The sequence below is a fragment of the Eptesicus fuscus genome, chromosome 9 (genome assembly GCF_027574615.1).
Source record: "Eptesicus fuscus isolate TK198812 chromosome 9, DD_ASM_mEF_20220401, whole genome shotgun sequence".
NCBI lineage: Eukaryota > Metazoa > Chordata > Mammalia > Chiroptera > Vespertilionidae > Eptesicus > Eptesicus fuscus.
The window spans coordinates 14,384,698-14,404,681 of record NC_072481.1 but is presented as its reverse complement, the minus strand read 5'-3'; the positions used below and the strand labels follow the sequence as shown (position 1 = coordinate 14,404,681).

Genomic DNA, 19,984 nt, shown 5'->3' with positions numbered 1-19,984 from the left:
CTCAAATTTGGCTGTTTTGTCAAACAAACTTTACCGAAGAGTGAGGGCTGATAGAAAGCAATTACAGCCCAGCAAAGGAAAACTTAACTGCAGATCTATCACAGCCTACTACATCCGAAAGGCAAGCCCTTAGGAGCCAGCTCTCCTGCTACTGGCCTCAGCCCGCCGGGTCCCTAGGTCAGCCAAACCCTCCCCAGGGCCAGAGGGCTCTGGCCATGTCCGCCCTAACCAGAGTCCAGGCCCCTTCAATGTTCCCTGAGGTCCAGTGAGGAAGAGAAAATGTTTCCTAAATTATTTAGAGAATTATTTCCTAAACACCCATCCCAACGAACTTCACGTTAATCCCTATGGATACAGCTCCTGGGAGAATGATAGTCTGGGTGAGCAGTTGGAATCTTCATTGTCCCAAACTAAAGGCCACTCATGAATTTTGCCCCCAGCTCTAGCACAATAGACAGTCCCTAGAGTTTGAGCTTTGTACTTTCCTCCCTAACCTTCAGCAGATCCCAGGCCTCAAAGGCTCAAGTGCCAGCAGCCTCCCTAGGAGGAAGGCTATCCCCATCCCATCCTCCCGCATGGGGACCTGCTTTCAATGGGGCACAGGGGGCAGCAACGGCCTACACCTCCTGCCAGAGCAAAGCCAAGAAGTCTTAGCTTTTCCTTCGCCGCAGGAACATTCTGGAATATGCTTTCTGCTCCCTGGTCCAGGCCTTTTCCTTAGGGGAAACCCCTGGAAATGGAACTACTGGGGCAACATGCACGCGCTCCAGGCTTTTGCTACACCGTGCCAAATTGCTCTCTGATAAGGCATATGGCGTGGATTCTCTTTGCCTTTCCTGCCTCTCAGCTCCCTGATAACCACTGAAGAGTCCTGGGGTGAATCAGCCACCAGACCAGATAAACAGGCCGGCCCGTCACCATTGCTACTTTCTGCATCTAGGAAAGGAACTCCCTTCACTCCCACCCAGGACCTGGAATTCCGAAGCACCCACACCAGGCACCTTTGTACCCGCGCCCCACTGCTCAGGTCCCACCCTCACCGGCTGGCCCCGCCCTGAGCCCTGAGCCCTGAGCCAGGTGGAGCCAGCTGCCAAGGCGGCAAAGCTTCCCAGCCTCCCTCGGCGCTTGGCCCGGAGGGGAGGCCAAGAGGGTTGTGTGCCCGGCGGCGGCCCGATGAGGACGCTACTGACCATCCTGGCTGCGGGATCCCTGGCCGGTGAGTGCCCATCACCTTGTGGCCCCCACCTGCTCCGGGAGCCAGTGATCAGGGGCATCTCCCTGCACCCTGCCTGGCCCAGGACAGCCAGTTTCAGTTTCTTCTCTGCTGGGACTGAGCTGCACACTGGGACGGGGTGGGCAAACCCCTGCCTCCCTCCACACCCCAAGGGGCCTCTTCCAGTCCTTCTTGCTAGAGCTGAAAGAGCATTTTCTCCCACAGTGGCCAAGTGTGCAGCATGAATAGGTCCTAAGCCACCTGGCCCTTTCCAAAGGGGATGAAAGGGCAGAGTTTTCAAATACAATTAGGTGGATTTTTTTAAATCCTCACCCAAGGATATGTTTTTATTGATTTGAGAGAGAGAGAGAAGAAGGGAAGGGAGAGGGAGAGAGAGAGAAGCATCAATGTGAGAGAGAAGCATTGATCGGTTGTCTCCCATATGTGCCTCAACCGGGGATCGAACCCACAACCTAAGTCTGTGCCCTGACTGGGAATTGAACCTGCAACCCTTTTTGGCGCACAAGACGACTCTCCGGCCAACTGAGTCACCCGGCGGGGCAGGTGGATGTTTTGATTCATCCTTAAGGAGAACTTCCTGGCAGATGGGTGAGATCCTAGAGTGTGTCTGCTCTCCAAGAAGCTTAATAAAATTCAAGGAACTTTCTCAGGAAGTAAAAGCATAGTCCTTGCTGGAGAGGGGGAGATGGCCCGGGCAAGGCCTTGCCGTTCAAGAGCAGGATGAGCCGAGGCCGGTTTGGCTCAGTGGATAGAGCCTCGGTCTGTGGACTGGAGGGTCCCAGGTTCGATTCCGGTCAGGGGCATGTACATTGGTTGTGGGCACGTCCCCCGGTGGGGGGTGTGCAGGAGGCAGCTGGTCGATGTCTCTCTCTCATCGATGTTTCTAGCTCTCTATCCCTCTCCCTTCCTCTCTGTGAAAAATCAATAAAAATATATATATTTAAAAAAAAAAAAAAAAGAGCAGGATGAGCCCACAAAGGGCAGAGCTTCCCGGCCAGTGCTGACGGGACCCGCAGTGTTCCCAGCTGCTGCCCCGGCCCCTCCAGTGTCTTCTCTCCCTGCCATCGCACCAGGCCCAACACACCTGGCCTTAGATAAGCTGGGAAGATACGCATCCTCAAGAGACACCAAGATGTGTTCCTTTAGACCCCCACCCGTTCTGGTTGGGAGCCATGGAGGCTCCTGGCCCTTTAAGACAGGGAACCCAGCGGAAGCAGTCCCTGGGAGGTTGGTAAGAGTTGGTAAGGTCACTCCGGGGACCCCGGTTCGCTCACCCCAGCTTTCTCAGGCTGATTCCAGAGCATGTTGAATTGCCTTTGTTTGTTTGTTTTTCCTCAGCTTCCCATCTGGTTGACATAAAATTATTTATTCATTAAAATGTGCAAACTTTCTTTTATAAAATCTACAGTTTGTCAGCCTCTGCAACACAGGTTTCCCCGGGATTTCACAATGTAGACTTTCATCCGGGAAGTGTAGACATGACACAGGCTGAGGAACGGACGATGCATTTGAGGAGGAAAAGGAATGAGTGGGGTGGGAGGAGAGGGGAGAACTTGTTAGCTCTTGACACCTCCTAAAAGAGGGGGCCCGGCCAAGGTCCAGCCACCCCATTTCAGGGAGCCAACTTCAGTTCCCTCCTTAGTGGTGGGAACTCCACCCAACCGGGGCCATGGCCTCCTGAGCATGCTCCAGCCTCAGCCACCTGCCTTCCCTCAACCCATACAGCCCACAGGATAATGAGCCATCTTCGCACTGCAGACCCTACCTCTTCATTACAGGAGGCTAAGGCCCCCCTCCCCCCACTCCGACAGACCTTGGCCTTCTCTCAAATCCCAACCTCTTTCTTTCCTGCCCTTGACCTTACTACCCCACTGGAAGCCGCTTTCTGTTCTGACCTCAATAGAGCCTTTGCCTTCCTAAGAAGGCAGATAGTAGGTGGACAGGGATTGGTTTGGCTAGCAGAGAGGCAGGAATTTACAAACATCTTCTTTATCTTTGATTGAAATTACTGATTTTGGGCAAGTTACTTCTTAGACGTCTAAGTTGACTATCTCTAAAGTATGAGTGAGGATACCAACTTCAGGTGGTGTTATGAAGCAAATGAGAGCACCCTAGCCAGTTTGGCTGAGTGGATAGAGCATTGGCCTGTGGACCAAAGGGTCCTGAGTTCAATTCCCAGTCAGGGCACATGCCCAGGTTGCGGGCTTGATCTCCAGTAGGGGGGCATACAGGAGGCAGCCGATCAATGATTCTCCTCATTTATGTTTCTATCTCTCCCTCTCCCTTCCTCTCTGAAATCAATAAAAATATATTTTTAAAAAGGAAGTGAATGAGAGATAACAACAAGTGTTGGAAAGTATGTGGAATAATTGGACCACTCAGACATTGCTGGTGGGAATGTAAGATGGTGCAGCCACTTCAGAAAACAGGATGACAGTTCTTCAAAAACTTAAACATAGAGTCACCATAAGACCCAGCTATTTCACTTCTAGTTGAAAGCCCAAGAGAACTAAAAACACATGTCCGTTTGGAAATGTGTATACAAATGTTCACAGCAGCATTAGTCACAAAAACCAAAAAGTGGAAACAATACCAACGTCCATCGACTGATGAATAGATAAACAAAATACAGTATATCCATACAGTGGCATATTACTCAGCACTCATTCATGCTATAGCATGGATGAACCTTGAAGACATTGTGCTAAATGAAAGAAGTCAGACACGAAGGCCACATGCTGTATAACTATTTATATAAAAAGTCCAAATAGCAAATCCATAGAGGCAGGAAGCGGGTTAGTGGTAGCCTAAGCATGGAAAAGGGGAGGAATGGAGAGTAGACTGCTAATAGACACAGGGTGATGTGCTAATGGTAATGGTTGGCATTTAATAGTGGTAATGGTTGCACAGTTTTGTTATATACTTTAAAAAACCACTGACTTGTGTGCTTTAAATGGTGACTTTTACGGAATGTGAATTATAGCGCAATAAAAAGGAAACTAAGGCCCTAACCGGTTTGGCTCAGTGGATAGAGCGTCGGCCTGCGAACTGAAGGGTCCCGGGTTCGATTCCGGTCAAGGGCTTGTACCTTGGTTGCAGGCACATCCCCAGTTGGGGGTGTGCAGGAGGCAGCTGATGGATGTTTCTGATTCTCTATCCCTCTCCCTTCCTCTCTATAAAAATCAATAAAATATATTTTAAAAAAAATAAATAAATAAATAAAGGAAACTAAGAAGTGACGGAGAGCAGCGATGGTCCGTGAGCACAGTCTCTGGTGAGGGGGCGGGTGCTGTTTCTCACTCCCCCTCCTTGGACACTTTGTGCTGGGGGGGCGGGGTGCGCGGGCCTTCTGCTCACCCTGCTCCCCCTTCCTGCAGCTCACATTGCTGAAGACACCTCAGATCTTCTCCAGCGCGTGACATTCCAGTCCAGCAACTTCGAAAACATCCTGACGTGGGACAGCGGGCTGGAGAGCGCCCCAGACACAGTCTACAGCGTCGAGTATAAGACGTAGGCTTCCCTCCCAACATGACCTCTTCTGACCCTGCTCTGAAACCAGCCCCTCCAGGAAAACGCCCCCTTCCACGTGTCCCCCCCACCCCGGACTGGAGCTATGCCCCCCAATGTAGCTCTGCTCTTTGATTCTTTTGCAGAGGGAGGATGAAATAATGGTTAAAAGTATGGGTCTGGTTTGAATGCCAGCCCTCACCTATATCACCTTGGACAATTGGGTAACCACACCAAGCCTCAGTTTCCCCATCCATAAAGTAAGAATAGCGATAGTACCTTCATCATAAGGTTGTTAGGTGGATAGTCATGGACACTGGTACCCCGCAAATAATTGTTTCACTATTATTGGTGAGACTAAGCCAACACAAAATTGTGCCCACCCCTTGGTACCTATGCCCTCGGTCCCCCACAGGGAAGGCAGGTTGGCATGGGCTCAGGGGTCTACAAACCCAGCTTTCATTCCTGGTCCTGCCACTTCATCCTGTGGCAAGTCACTCCCCCTCTCTGAGCCTCAGTTCCCTCATCTGTAAAGTGGGGTGATAGTGCCTGCCCCAATGGGTTATGGTGACAATGAGCCCAGAATGTGGATTCAGACCGGCTGGGTTCAAATCCTGGTCCCCTGAAGCATGCTTCAAGCACTTGGGCGCCCTAACCGATTTGGCTCAGTGGATAGAGCGTCAGCCTGAGGACTGAAAGGTCCCAGGTTCGATTCCGGTCAAGGGCATGTACCTTGGTTGTGGGCACATCCCCAGTAGGGGCTGTGCAGGAGGCAGCCAATCAATGATTCTCTCTCATTGATGTTTCTAACTCTCTATCCCTCTCCCTTCCTCTCTGTAAAAAATCAATAAAATATATTTTAAAAAAAAACAAACAACAACACCTGGGCATAATTTACTCCTAAGCCCCAGCTTCCTTATTTGAAAAGGAGCGAGAATAATGTCTGAATCTCACGGGATCGATGTGAGGACTAACAAATCATCCACATAAAAGGCCTGGGACACAGAACATGCTAAGTAAATATTAGATATCGTTATCATTCTTAATAAACCACAGGCTTGACACCAGGCCTATTCATGCAAGGTGTGCTCGGCCCCTCCCGGCCTGCAGGTACGGAGAGGTAGAGTGGCTGGCAAAGAAGGGCTGCCAGCGGATCACCCGGAAATTCTGCAACCTGACCATGGAGACGGGCAGCCTCACGGAGCTCTACTACGCCAGGGTGACCGCCACCGGCGCGGGAGGCCGGTCAGCCACCAAGATGACCGAGCGGTTCAGCTCACTGCAACACAGTGAGTAGGAGCCCCTCTTATTACCGGGGGGCCCAGGAGGGCTCTGCCTTCATGGGTGGGGAGCGGGGCTGCGAGGGGGGTGGCTTTTAGGGAAGGCATCCTGATGGAGAACTTCCCCCGGGGGGTGGTTCATCCTCATCTCCATCCCACACCCTCTGGTTCAGGCCACCTTCATCTTCTCTCCACGACACCCCAGGCCTCTGAACTCGGTCCCCCCCACCCCACCCCACCCCCACCCACACACTCCTCCTCTGACTCTGTTCCAATCCGGAGCCTGATCTCAGCTTCCACATCACCTCCTATGTGAGCATCCCCACTCCCTGCCCCCAACCTGGTTTTACAAGGTCACCACCCGGTATTCTTTATCAAAATCAGCTGTTCATTGTCTCCATCGCTCATATCCTGATCTTCAGTTCCTTTTTGCTTCCCTGTATATCACCGGCCTCCACCGCTGACACGTGAGCTCCGTGAGGGCGTGTGTGGGTGTGGAATTCACCGTATTCCCAGACTTTAACATGGTGCCTGGCACACAGGAGATGCTCCATTTGTAAGTGATGAAAGAAGGAAGGAATAAAGGAAGGAAGGAAGGAAGGAAGGAAGGAAGGAAGGAAGGAAGGAAGGAAGGAAGGAAGGAATATGCTTTGGCAAATTCCCATTGCTAGTTAAGCAGGTGACAATGTTTACTAACTCAACAACCACATGGTTTTCTTAAGAAAATAAAAAATTAAACAAGCTATTTTATTCTTTTCTTGTCTTGTTCAATTAATACATGTTTATTGTAGAAATTGTTGAAAATGTAGAAATACACAAAGAAACACAACAGTAACCCCAAATAATCTGAACATTTAAACATGACCGCAGTTGCTAACTCCTTGATAATCTGGCTGCTTGTTTTCATATAGTGGTATCCTGGGCATTTATTTGCCCGTGCCCATTAAACATTTTTTCATAGCATGATATTTCACTGCTGAAAATGATCCATTCTAGGCCTGGTGTTGCTCAGGGGTTGAGGGTCAACCTATGAACCAGGAGGTCACGGATTGATTCCCAGTTAGGACACATGCCTGGGTTGTGGGCTTGATCCCCAGTGGGAAGCGTGCAGGAGGCAGCCAATCAATGATTCTCTGTCATCATTGATGCTCCTCTCTCTCTCTCTCTCTCTCTCTCTCTCTTTTCTCTTCTCTCTCTCTCTCTCTCTCTCTCTCTCTCTCTCTCTCTCTCTCTCCCTTCCTCTCTGAAATCTATAAAAAATACATTTTTTAAAAAGGATCCATTCTATACAGGTACCTTAACTTACTTCCACAATTCACTTTTGAAGACATTTAATTCGGTTTTTCAGTTTTATAAACACTGAAGTGAACATTCTTTTGGCTCAGATGTTTTTGATCTTGGAGGTCAATGGACCCTTGAGGGTTTTCATAAATTAGCTTTAGGGGAAGTGGGGTTCATGAATCCCTCAAGTTGAGGGCAAGTTTTTTGCATATGTCCATTTTAGAGGAGAGAAGAACCGTTGCATTCATTCAATTGCCAAAGGGGTTTGTAAACCAGTCAAGGCCATTTGGCTATTTAGAAAGTCTGTCTGAAGAAAGACTAAACTCTTAGGCCTGGCCATTGAGTTGAATCAATAATATTGGGCACCCTGAACATGTCATTGAACCATCATCAGTCCCTAAAGCTGTCTGCCAGGAGGCTAGGGGGAAGGGTGCTCCAGGCAGACTCTAGCTGGGGTGAAGGGCCAAGGATGTAGGCGTGCTGAGCCAAAGGCATGATCAACCACCTAGGGGCCAGTGTCCCTCTCCCCGAGATCTTCCTGCTCACTCTTGGTCACCCCTTTGCCATCCTTAAACCCAAACGCCAGCTGCTTGCAGAACTTCTCTTTTCTCGCCTGTTTGGCAGTCAACCTATGAGCCAGGAGGTCACGCGTAGCTGGGCTGGCGTGGGAGGAGCAGGGAAGCAGACCTTTCCCGTGGTCCAGGGCAGCCTCACACACTACTGGCTGGTTCCAATCTCTTTCTTTTCCTTCCTCTCTCCCTTTTTCCAGCCACCATCAAGCCACCTGATGTGACCTGTATCCCCGCGGTGAGATCCATCCAGATGATTATCCATCCCACCTCCACGCCCCTCCGGGACCGGGATGGCCACCGGCTGACCCTGGAGGACATCTTCCATGACCTGTTCTACCGCTTAGACCTCCACATCAACAAAACCTACCAAATGGTAAATAAATGGCAACTACATGTGCCACCCTGGTCCTTCCCTGCCTGGGAAACCCACTTCCCTCTCAGCTAGATCTGCATTGCTTTAAGTAGGAAGGAGATGTGTTACATAAATTAGCATTTTCCAACCCATGTCCACAGCCTCTCCCGAGTGGAGTCACATACACAATAGCACGCTAAAGTCTCTGACAAGTCCTGCGCACCCAAGACCCCAGTTCCAATTTGTGTTTGACACAACTTCTCCCAAACGTATTTGACCTTTTATTTTGCACAATATTGGTTTTCTTAACTTTTTGCCTAATGTCTTCTGACATTCTGGGGAACAACCTCTATTAACATCCTCCGGTGTCCCCTTCCGGTAATGCTGGAATCCGCCGCTACCACTGCATTTCTTTTGGCTGGTTCTCCACTATTGGTGGGAACTGGATACAGGCAGTGCCTTAAGATCTGTGATAATGAGAGCTGCAAGGCAAGGGCATGAATTGTCAAACAATACACAAGTTATTTCTTTTTGTATTCAGAAAATATGTGGTATTTCCCCCCAGCATGTGCCACTAATTCATAATTCCATTGACTATTTCTGCACTCAAGGTAGTGGTGGTGATGGTGGTGGTGGTGGTGGTGGTGGTGATGATGGTGGTTATGGAAATGGTCGTCATAGTAATGGTGGTCATGGTAGTGGTGGTAGCAGTGATGGTGGTGGTCATGGTAGTGGTGGTGGTGGTGGTGGTGGTGGTAGCAGTGATGGTGATGCTGGTGGTGGTGGTGGTCAGGTAGTGGTGATGGTGGTGGTGGTAGCAGTGATGGTGATGATGGTGCTGGTGGTGGCGGTGGTGGTCAGGTAGTGGTGATAACAGCAGCTAGTATTTACTGAGTGCTTACTACGTACCAGACACTCTGCTAAGTGAGAGCACGTGGGGCTTGGTGACTGACTAGGTTTGGGGATAAAGCAGGAGGCAGGGGGATGGGGACGGAGCCCGGCAGACTGACCGCCCTTTCTGGTTTGGGAGCTGGTGGTGCCCGTGCACTAAGTGCAGTAACCCAGGCGGCGGTGTGAGACGTGTAGGCGACCTGGGCTCCGCGGGAAGGTCGGTGTATAAGAGGAGTCACTCTGGGTCCCCTGCCAATTTCAGAACCTTGGAGGCAAGCAGAGAGAATACGAGTTCATTGGCCTGACCCCTGACACGGAGTTCCTTGGGACCATCACCATTTTTGTTCCAACCTGGTCCAAAGAGAGTGCCCCCTACATGTGCCGCGTGAGGACGCTGCCAGGTGAGTGTGGCTGGCGCCCGAGGGAGGCGGGCTCCTGAATTCAAGTCTTGACTGTGCGCTTTCCTCCCTGTAACCAAGGCGAGGCGGGGTAGTGCTCTCAGAAGCTGAGAAGGGCGGTTATTAAAGTCGGTCTTTGTTTACCCACAAACGCAGTAGCTGATGGGTTATCATCGCCCGTGTTTAATCTCCAGCCTCCAGCCTGGGTCCGGATTTCCTCTCTCAGGCCTGCATAGTGTGCACCCCGGCAAAGCAACTGCACCTTAATATTAAGCCCGGGGACAGACGCTGGGAGATTATCTGCAGGGGGAGCGCAGAGGAGATAAAAAGGCCCCTCAATATCTCCCAGGGTCAAATAATAACAAGAGCAGTGAGAGCTAGCATCTGTGCCGAGCTAACCAGGGGCCAGGCACGACTAAGCGCAACCCTGACATCACCCTCACTTGACAGATGAGGAGGCGGGTCAGAGTGGTTAAGTCACTTGCCCGAGATCACACAGGTGCTGAGGGATCGAACCGGGCCTCATTCTGGAGGCCACGCTCTCCCCGTTGGGCTGCTACGGAAATAGCTTTGAGTCACTGGCTCGGCGAGATGGCCCCACGCTCTCTTCCTCTGGCACGTTGGAACTCGACTCTCTTCATGAGCGGGGTGACGTCTTTTTGGTGTTTATTTTCACAGACAGATGGGAATGTAATGCTCAGCGCAGCGAGTTTGGAGGATGAAAGGGATAGCAGTGAGTTGGATTTGGAGAGCCAGACGCCACCTTAGTCATCTGGTTTACTAGTAGATGAATGATGTCAGCCGGTGATTTCTGTCCTGATGAACCGAGGAGCGGCGGCTGCCCGCGTGGGCCTAGGGCAGTGATGGGCAACCTTTTGAGCTTGGTGTGTCAAACTTCGCCAAAAAACTGAGCATAACTCGGGTAGTGTGTCCCTTTGAGGAAAAAACATTATTTCGCAAATGTTTCATCCTCGGCATGCGGCCGCCTCAGTGGCCGCGTGTCACCAGAAGTGGCTACGCGTGTCGGTGCTGACACGCGTGTCATAGGTTCGCCATCACTGGCCTAGGGTATGACTGCAGCTGGGAGACTCGGCCGCAGGTCGGTGCTAGTCCTCAGTTTTGTTCAGAAACTCAACTCATCAGTCGCCCCAAAAGCCCACAGGAGCCTGATTTCTCCACCGCAGAGCATGCGTGTTGGGGGAAGACTGCCTGGTGGAACAGCCAGCACTGGCCACGTGCCCGGGGCATGCCCTCCCTGGGGACAGGGCCACTCAGGAGACCAGAATAGAGTTTGGCAAGAGGAAAGGTAGAGAAAGGAAACCAGTGGTACAGGCGCTAAGCTGGGAGCGTGTAGATGGCCGTTGACCCTCTCCCCTGGCCCACACTAGGCAAATCCCACCCGTTCCTGGCCCGCCCCTGCCCCACCCTGCTTTTTGACAACAAGCGGACCACTCCTCCCTCATCCTTCCGTTGGCTTGTTCTCTCATAATCTAGCTCAGTGATGGGCAACCTTTTGAGCTTGGTATGTCAAACTTCGCCAAAAAACTGAGCATAACTCGGGTAGTGTGTCACTTTGAGGAAAAAACTAACTCCAAGACTCTAGTCGCAAATGTTTCATCCTCAGGAGCAGCAAATGTTTCATCCTCGGCATGCGGCCGCGTGTCATCAGAAATGGCTACGCGTGTCATAGGTTCGCCATCACTGATCTAGCTCATGATGTGATGCCGCTTTTACATAAATCACACTTCTTGTTGGCTATTGCCTGCTGGCACACAGAAGGCACCTTATTCTCGAAAATAAGGTATATTAATAACAATTCCTACCATTTATTAAATCCCTACTCTATTGCCAAGCTTCACCTCCATTATCCCGTTTGATTTGTATAACAATCCTGCAAGATGGGTAGCCTCATCCCCATTTCACAAAGGAGGGACTCTGGCTCAGAGAGGTTAAGCAACCTGAAGGTGACCACACAGCTGGTCAGCAAGCCTAATGAGGTTCATCGGATCCTGCAGCCCGAGCTCCAACACCCCTTAGCCATTCCGTTTGCAGCTAATCGCCTCCACCGCACACTTATTCCCCTTCCTGCCGTTTCAGAGTGCTACGTCCTGCCCTTGACCCTGTCTCCTGGGGCCTGTCTTATCCCCAGAGCCTAGAATCTCCACTGGATCTACCTCTCAGGATATCTGGGATGGTCACAGCGCAACATCCTGGTATCTTGACGCTGGAAAGGACTGTAGGGGTCACCTCACTCCGTATCTTTTACAGATGAGGAAACTGAGGCATCCTGATGTTGGGTCTTTGAGGATGAGCTTTGGAGTTACGCAGGTCCATTCTGACTTTCCCACTGAATTGCTGTGTGACCTTGGTCAAGTCGCTTAACCTCTCTGAGACTCAGCTTCATTATACTAGTACGTAAGCAGGGCGTGTCCCTGGCTCTCTGTGTTTGACGGGATGGCATAAGTAGAGCACCCCGCACAGGGCATGGCAGGCTTAAGAATTCAATAATCACTGGCTGCTGTCACTCATACGTGGTAGAGCAGAGAGGGTTGTGCAACAGAGAGGAGGATGCTCCGCATTTCAGGGGCCGAGCCAGACGTCTAACCCCCCACTCGCTAGTGTTGTTTCTATTCTCTCTTCCTGTCTCCTCGTGGGTGAAACGGCGTGTGGAAAGTTCCATGTCCTGTCCTGTCCTGGCACAAGGACAGTGGTTTTCCATGAGGTATGTCACGTAGAGACGGTCGGGTCATATCTTCTCCCTGGAGCGTGCTGGGAGTGTCATGTGGCAGGGCAGGGTACGGCCGGAGCACGGGCCGGGGGAGGGCGAGGGGTGGGCTAGACGTCGAGGCTCCGGTCCACGGCGCTCACGGTGACTGCCAAGGTCACGGGCAGCTGGTGCGCAGCAACTCCAGCTGAACCACCCGGGGCGGGAGCAGGAGTGCGCCCTGGAGAGTCAGGACCCTGGATAACGCCAATCGCCCGTTTCAGACAAAAAGCTCCAATGACTTCTTCCTCCCAGTCCCCTCGCCAGGCCGCCCTGGGCTGGTGACAGGAAGTGTGGCCTGCCTGGCTGTGCCCATCCCGGAGCCGGGACCATGGGAGAGGGAGCACACGAAGGCCCTCAGGCGTCTGTTTCCTTCCCCGCAGCCTCCTGAGCAAGGTGGTCCCCAACACCCAGCCCTGTGCTGTCACTCCCTCCCCTCCCCCCTCCCCCGCCAGGGAGGCAGGCTGTCCTCAGATCAGAGAGGGGGCAGCGCTTCAGAAGGCCCCCCGCAGCCCTGGCTCTGGCGTGGCCCTCCCCACAAGATGAGGGGTCCTTAGGTCCAAGTGGACAAGTCCCCCTGGAGCCTGTGACCGCCCCTCTGGGACACACCGAGTACCCTGGGCCCCGAGGTTCCCTGTGGAAATGCCCCGAGCCTGTGTCCACTCCGGGCAGCTCTCTCTGGAGTCCTTCCTCCTCAGGGGAGACACTCCATTGGCATGCAGACCTCGGCCCAGAGGGTGCCCATAGCTGGCTGTTGGTTGGGGGCCTGGATGAGCCTGGCCACGTGGGCTGGGGCGTCCTCACCCATGCGAGGCCCTGGCATTGTGAGCTGCAGCCGGGTGGGGGGTGGGGGGCAGGGGCCGTGGCAGGCTCCCCGCACCTGTCCGCACCGTTCCCCAAGGAGCCGAGAACAGAATTCCAACCAGGCCTCCCAGCTCGTTAGGAAAAGCACGTCGGTCACAGTGGGAGCGTAGACCATGTTTACAAACAGCGGGAAAACAGGATTGACAGATTCTGAATATTTAGACGGGGGGGGGGGGGGAGACTCTCTCTTTGTGCTCTTGCAACCCTTCCTGTAGCAGAGGCTCCCAGGCCCAGCCTGAGGGGGCGGGAAGCCCTGGGAGCTTGGCGTCCATGCTGCTCGGATGGACCCAGCCTCCCTGGCCTCCCCCTCCCGTCCTGCCTCTTCGCTCACACAGACCGGACATGGACCTACTCCTTCTCCGGGGCCTTCCTCTTCTCCATGGGCTTCCTGGTCGCAGGGCTCTGTTACCTGAGCTACAGATACGTCACCAAGCCGCCCCAGCCTCCCAACTCCCTGGTGAGCACCCGACCTGGGGCTGGAGGGGGAGGGGTGGGGAGGACCCCAGCTGCCGAGGGCGTAGGCCCAGGGCAGATCTCTCTGAAATGCAGGGGTCCGCACACAGAGCAGAAAACGAGGCGTCGGTTCTGCTTGGACCGGGGCGTCTTATCCCTGCCAGGCCCCTGGCAGTGAGAGGCCAGCTTGGCAGGGGCGACTGAAGGGCGGGTGTCGGGGAGAGCGGGCTTGGAAGGGAAGACCATGCGGCCTGGAGCATCCCCATCCAGACAGGGGGAGTGGGACCCGAGAGCAGGCCCCTGCAGGGCCGCAGGGCGGTGGGCGCTGGGCGCTGGGGTCCCCGAGCTCAGCCCGGTCTAAACGGCAGCCAGTTCCACCCACTGGCAACGCGGGCCCAGTGGGGCCAGATCTTAGCTTTTTTTTTTTTTTTCAAGAGAAGTCAGAATTTCAGATGATAATGCGAAATCTCTCCATTTTCGAGTAAGCCACACACGTCCCATGGCAGCCCCCGCCTGGCCGCCAGCCCTGCGTCCGCTAACGGCCCTCCCAGAGGCCGCAGCCCAGGACGGGGTCTCCAGGGGGCTCTGGAGGGGCTCGAGGGCAACAAGCTATCACAGCCCAGACGAGCCATTTCCTACAAAACTCCCCTGGTCTCCCCTGTCCCCCTCCGTTCCCACCTCGCCCCCTACGTTGGCCCTTAGAAACCCCTGAGCAAGAAGCAGTGTGGGCCACCACCTCCAGAGCGTACCCCCAGGCCACCCCAAATCTATGCCATCTACTTCCTGGACTGTCTACCTCCCGGGGAGACCACAGCGGGAACCTCCCTGTGAGAGAGCCCAGACCCCGGGAGAGGTCTCAGCGCCTGGCCGGCAGCCCTGCCCTTCCCGCCCGGCACTTAGCCGAACCTCGGGGAGGCGAAGGGACCTGTGGGATATGCACTTGAAAAGCCCCCGATGGCCCCTGCTGTGGCCTCTGCCTCCCCTGGGGACCTCCCCGCCAGGCGCCCTCGGGGAGCTGGGAAGGGGCCCTAACGGGGGCTGTTGTTGTCCCCGAGCAGGACGTCCAGCGTGTCCTGACCTTCCAGCCTCTGCGGTTCATCCAGGAGCACGTGCTGATCCCCGTCCTGGACCTCAGCGGCCCCGGCGGCCTGGCCCAGCCTACCCAGTACTCCCAGGTCATGGTCTCTGCGCCCAGGGAGCCGCCGGGGGCCCCGCCGCGGCACAGCCGGCCTGAGATCACCTACGTCGGGCAGCCGGACCTCTCCACCCTGCAGCCCCCCCGGGCGCCGCCTCCCCAGGCAGGCTCCCCACCACCCTACGCGCCCCAGGCTGCCCCTGAGGTCGGGCCCCCAGCCTACACGCCTCAAGTCACCCCCGAGGCTAAAGCCCCATCCTACACTCCGCAGGCCGTCTCTTCCTACACCCCCCAGGCCGCGCCGGACAGCTGGCCACCGTCCTATGGGGTGTGCATGGGAGGATCTGGCAAAGACTCCCCTCCTGGGACACTCTCTAGTCCCAAACCCCTCAGGACTAAGGGCCAGAAAGAGCCACCAGCTGCTGACCTCTCCCTGCAGGGGTTGGCTTCCGGGGCCATGGAGGAGCCCCAAGAAGCCAAGTCCTTCCCCCAGCGCCTGTGCGTTGACACGGACAGAGCACCCGACACTACGGTGCTGCCCACGGGGGAGCCAGGAGCACCGGGGTACCTGAAGGGCCAGCTGCCCCTCCTCTCCTCCGTCCAGATTGAGGGCCACCCGGTGTCCCTCCCTCTGCACACGCCTTCCCTCCCACGCTGTCCCACGGACCAGGGTTCACGTTCCGGGGGGCTGCTAGAGTCCCTCGTGTGTCCCAAGGACGATGGTCCCGGGTCCGAGCCTGAGGCCTCGAGCGTGGCCCCTGGGGACTCAGCCCCGGAGCAGCCCACGGAGCTGGACTCCCTCTTCAGAGGCCTGGCCCTGACCGTGCGGTGGGAGCCCTGAGTGGACAGCAGGACGGCCTGGGGCTTCCCCGTCACCCCCAGCCCAGCCGCCTCGGTGGGGGCCTGAGGGAACCAGAGGAAGGGCGGGGCGCCGGGCCTACCACCGCCGGAGCAGGGAGACATGATGAGGACATCAGATGGGTAGCGACAGGCACATCCTGTGCCCATGTGTGTGTGCCAGAGAGTGTGTACGCAGAGCTCTGCAGGGAAGGCCGGACGGTCAGTGCGGGGAGGTAACACAGGGGAGGTAACGTAGGGGGACTCCTGGGGCCCAGCCCCTAATACGCTGGGCACAAGGTTCTCTAGGAGCCTACGTCTCCTCGCCCGCTCCTGGCCAGCTTCATAATCTAGTTGGACAGAGAGGGCGGTCGGCCCCCTCTGACGCCCCAGGTGAGAGAAGGAGCTGGGGAAGGATGCCTCGCAGCAGGCTGGGCAGGACCAGAACAACCTGCGCTTCTGCCGAGGTGCGAAGCAGCGCCGCCATGGCAAGACTCCAGAGAGGGGTGCGGCCTGGGGCTCATTCCCACCAGGGCTGCTGCCTGAAGTCGCAGCATTCCAACTTCATTCCTCAGCTAGAGGCTGCACCGGAGGGAAATGCAGGTCCGCGCCCCCCCCCCCCCCCCACCCCCCGGGAGGGAGGGCCTTCCCGAGGAGGGCGTTTCAGACCCCATCCTGAGAGCAGGGTTGGAAAGGAAATGGGCCCACCTGGCCCCTGAAGGAGACACAACCAACTACAGTACTGACTTCACGACTTTGGAAACTCAGCCTCGGATCCAGCCCATCTGGGTGCAAATTCCAGCCTCACCACTTACCACCTGGATGACTTCAAGCAAATGAATCAGCGCTCAAAACCTCCGCTTCCTCCTTGGTAAATGGTATGGGAACTCCTACCTCACGGGGTAGTGGTGAGGGCGGAATTAAATACCGTCTGTAAAGTGTGTAATAGTGTCTGGCTCAGGGGCAGTGCCCAATAAATGGTAGCTACTTCCTGTTGTGATTTTTTTTTTTTTTTTTTTAATCAGACAGCACAGGACCCACTGCCCCAGTCCCGTTGGCTTCAGACCAGGCATTTTCTCAATTTATCCCGCTTCCTCCAGGATTGCTCCAGGCCAGGCCAGGGGAGCTGGTCTCTGAGGTGGAGGAAGCCAGGGATGGGAGGATCACAGGGGCTTCCCGAAGCAGGGTCCGGGGACAAATGGAACCTTCTTCCCGAGGTTGTAAGTGGGAGCTGTTTTGGGGGTGTCGGCATGCTCAGGGGGCCCCTTTGCGTGGAGCCCCCAGGCCTGCCTCCTCGCCCTCCTGCCCCCACGTCTGCTCACGGAGGGAAAGGGCCTTGCTCTGTGCTTTCGGGGTGCCGGTACACCCTTCGTGCCATTTGCATCTCAGCTGAGAAAACTGAGGCCCCGAGCGGAGAAGGGACTCAGCCAGGGGCCCCATTGAGCCCGTGACGCGGTCGGAGCTCAAACCTGGTGCTTTTTGTTCTCACCGAGAGAAAGGACTTTGCACACCAGTTTGGATTCTTGGAGGATGAGCCATAAGGAGGGGAGGGCCCAATGGGGTCCCGTCACCTTCCTGTCCCAAAGCCGGATCTGAAGGTTTCTGAGAAACAGGACCGACGTCCTGCTGCCTCGGTGTGACCTCTGGAGAGTGTACAGTGTCCTCCTTCCCCTGAACCCAGGCGCGCCCCCTCCCCTCCTGCGACAAGCACCAGGTGGTGGTGTCCTTATCTGTTTGTAATTAATATTTAACATTTCAGGGTTGCCGGTTTAGGCCCAATATCTCCATAAGAGAGGGGTGGCCCGCCCTCCCCAGCACCCCAGGCCCCTTCTCCTCTTAGCAGCCACTAAGTGGACGTTAATGAATGCTCCCCCTCTCCCCACTCTGCAAACAAGTCTGCTCCCTGTTGCTTGGGGTGAACTTGGCCAAAGGCTTGTTAAGTAATGAACTACAGCTTCACAGCTGGACTGCTCTCACCAGGTAAGTGGGACGGGGCAACACAGAGGTGTTTTTATATTAAAAGCCATAAACCTCTCTTCCACGTCACAGGGCCACAAAGCTCTGTAAGCTCCTCGGAGTGACAGATGCCCCAAGGACTCCATGACTCTTGAGGGTGGAGTCTGAGTGCCTGCGGAGGGAGGTGAATGACCCAGTACTGTGACCCTCTTCAGGTGGACCTCTCCCCTGACAGGCTGCAGGCTGCACAGGAAGGTCTCTGGTCTCCAAAGCTGGTAGCCCAGGCCTGCAGTTACAGCCACAACCACTAGAGGGCAGTGTCCAGGCCCCGGGAGTGGGGCCGGGACCTGGGCATTCCTGAGTGACCCAGGCCCTGAACCCATTAGCAGGAATCTCCGAGCTGCCACCCGCCTCCAGGCCTGGCAGAGCCCAGCCCAGGAGGAAAGGAACAGCAGCGGTCGGAGATGAGGAGGAACTCAGCCATGTGGCCCTGCGGTTTCAGTGGGGGATGACTCATTTTGTATTATTGATATTTGCAAAGGAGGAAATGTTGCTCAGGGAGGTGACCTGCCCAGGTTGTTTCCTAAACTTGCCTCATCCTGAGAATCCCCTGGGAGCTTAATAAAAATACAACTTCCCTAGTCTCCCCTCCACTGCCTCCTGCCGCCTCCTCCCCATCCTCTCCCCCCCCCCCCCAAACACACACACCTTTCCGCTAAATCCATGGCACCTGGGGAATCGGATTTTTAACAAGCATTTTTAGCGATTCACCTCAGACATGTTGAGGGAATAGTGCCCTTATACCAACAGTTTCCCTGTCCATGGCCTCGAATCACCTCCCTAGAGTCACCCCCATCGTACCCCCTGGATGGGGGTAGGGCTACTTGGGTGGTATTTCAGTCTGTGCTGCCTGCAGACCACCCCCCGCCTCCCAAGCCCTGGACCCCAGGGACATAGAGGGGTTGGTTGCCTGAGTTTTCAGCCACAGCAGAGGGGCCGATGGGACGGGAGCTCCTCCCAGGTCCCCGGAGACCAGGTCGCTCTGGCCCCTCCCAGTCTGAGTGTCAGCCTGGACCAGGAAGCTGTGGCCAGATGTCAACACCAAGGCTTGTCCCTGTTGCCGTCCCTGCCCTGCCTTCCAGAAAGCGGGATAGACAAAAACAACAACCCGGCCTCGCCTGCTGGCGCCGGTCTGGCAGGACACGGACACAGCTCTGAGACCCAGCCCCCTGCTCCGCTCCCGGGCAGCTTGAGCCCACGTTCCCTGCCCACTCTGCAGATGGAGGGGCACGGGGAAGATCCATGTTGACCCGTAAGTGTGAGGAGAACAGTGACCGGGAATAACCTGAAGTGCAGGAGTGACAGAGGGAGTGCAGGATAAGGGAGGTCGTGGGGAGAAGCATTGGGCCAGACAGCTCTCCACGCGGCCACAGGAGAGCCATCAGCTGCCTGGAAAATGGTGAGGCGGTTCGGGGTGGTTGGTAGGTGAAGTGGGGGTCAAAGGACTGTCCTACATGTGCATAAGCCCAGGGAAGGCAATATGAGGGAGAAGAAGAGAAGGAAGGGGGAGAAAGAAGGAATGCTTTGAAGAGTATTGGTACTATAGCAGACATTTTACACATTGTAACCTCACTCATTCTGCAAGATAGGTGTTTGTTCATTCATTCATCCATTCATCTTTAAACGAGCAGACACCGAGCTGTATGCCAGGCACTGCTCCTGGGGTTAGGGATACAGCGAATAAGACAGGCAGGCAAGTTCCCTGTTGTCTTCGATCTTATCTCCAATTTACCCATTGAAAAAACAAAGCCCTTGCCCGGCCAGTGTGGCTTGTGGTTTAGTGTCTACCTATGAACCAGGAGGTCACAGTTCGATTCCCGGTCAGGGCCCATGCCCGTGTTTCAGGCTTGATCCCCAGTAGGGGGCGTGCAGGAGGCAGCTGATCAATGATTCTCTCTCGTCATTGATGTTTCTATCTCTCTCTCCCTCTCCCTTTCTGAAGTCAATAAAAACAAACAAACAAAAACAAAAAAAAAAACAGCCGCAACCGGTTTGGCTCAGTGGATAGAGCGTCGCTCTGCGGACTCAAAGGTCCCAGGTTCGATTCCGGTCAGGGGCATGTACATTGATTGTGGGCACATCCCCGGTAGGGGGTGTGCAGGAGGCAGCTGGTCGATGTTTCTCTCTCATCAATGTTTCTAGCTCTCTATCCCTCTCCCTTCCTCTCTGTAAAAAAATCAATAAAAATATATTAAAAAATAATAATAATAAGGCCCAGGTCTGTGAGTGAGTACAGGTACCAGAACTGGGATTTAAACCAAGATTTGCACAACTCCACGTCTAACCTCCGCTCAGCCTCACGACCTAAGGGCTGGCTGTGTTCACAATTAGGCACATCAGGGCCTCCTGTGAGGAGGGGGCATCCCTGGGGTGTGGCCAGCAGACGGGTGGGAGGAGAAG

At 54.8% G+C, this 19,984-nt stretch overlaps 1 protein-coding gene across 1 annotated transcript; it reads left to right on the top strand.

Annotated features, from left to right (window-relative positions):
* The first annotated feature begins 1,133 nt into the window (after positions 1-1,133).
* IL22RA1 (interleukin 22 receptor subunit alpha 1) lies at positions 1,134-15,660 on the top strand. Its single transcript, XM_008148222.3, has 7 exons — positions 1,134-1,216; positions 4,612-4,744; positions 5,852-6,030; positions 8,072-8,247; positions 9,380-9,518; positions 13,479-13,600; positions 14,655-15,660. The coding sequence occupies exons 1-7, from the start codon at positions 1,174-1,176 to the stop codon at positions 15,570-15,572; spliced, it is 1,710 nt and encodes a 569-aa protein (XP_008146444.2). The 5' UTR covers positions 1,134-1,173; the 3' UTR covers positions 15,573-15,660.
* Positions 15,661-19,984: the final 4,324 nt, after the last annotated feature.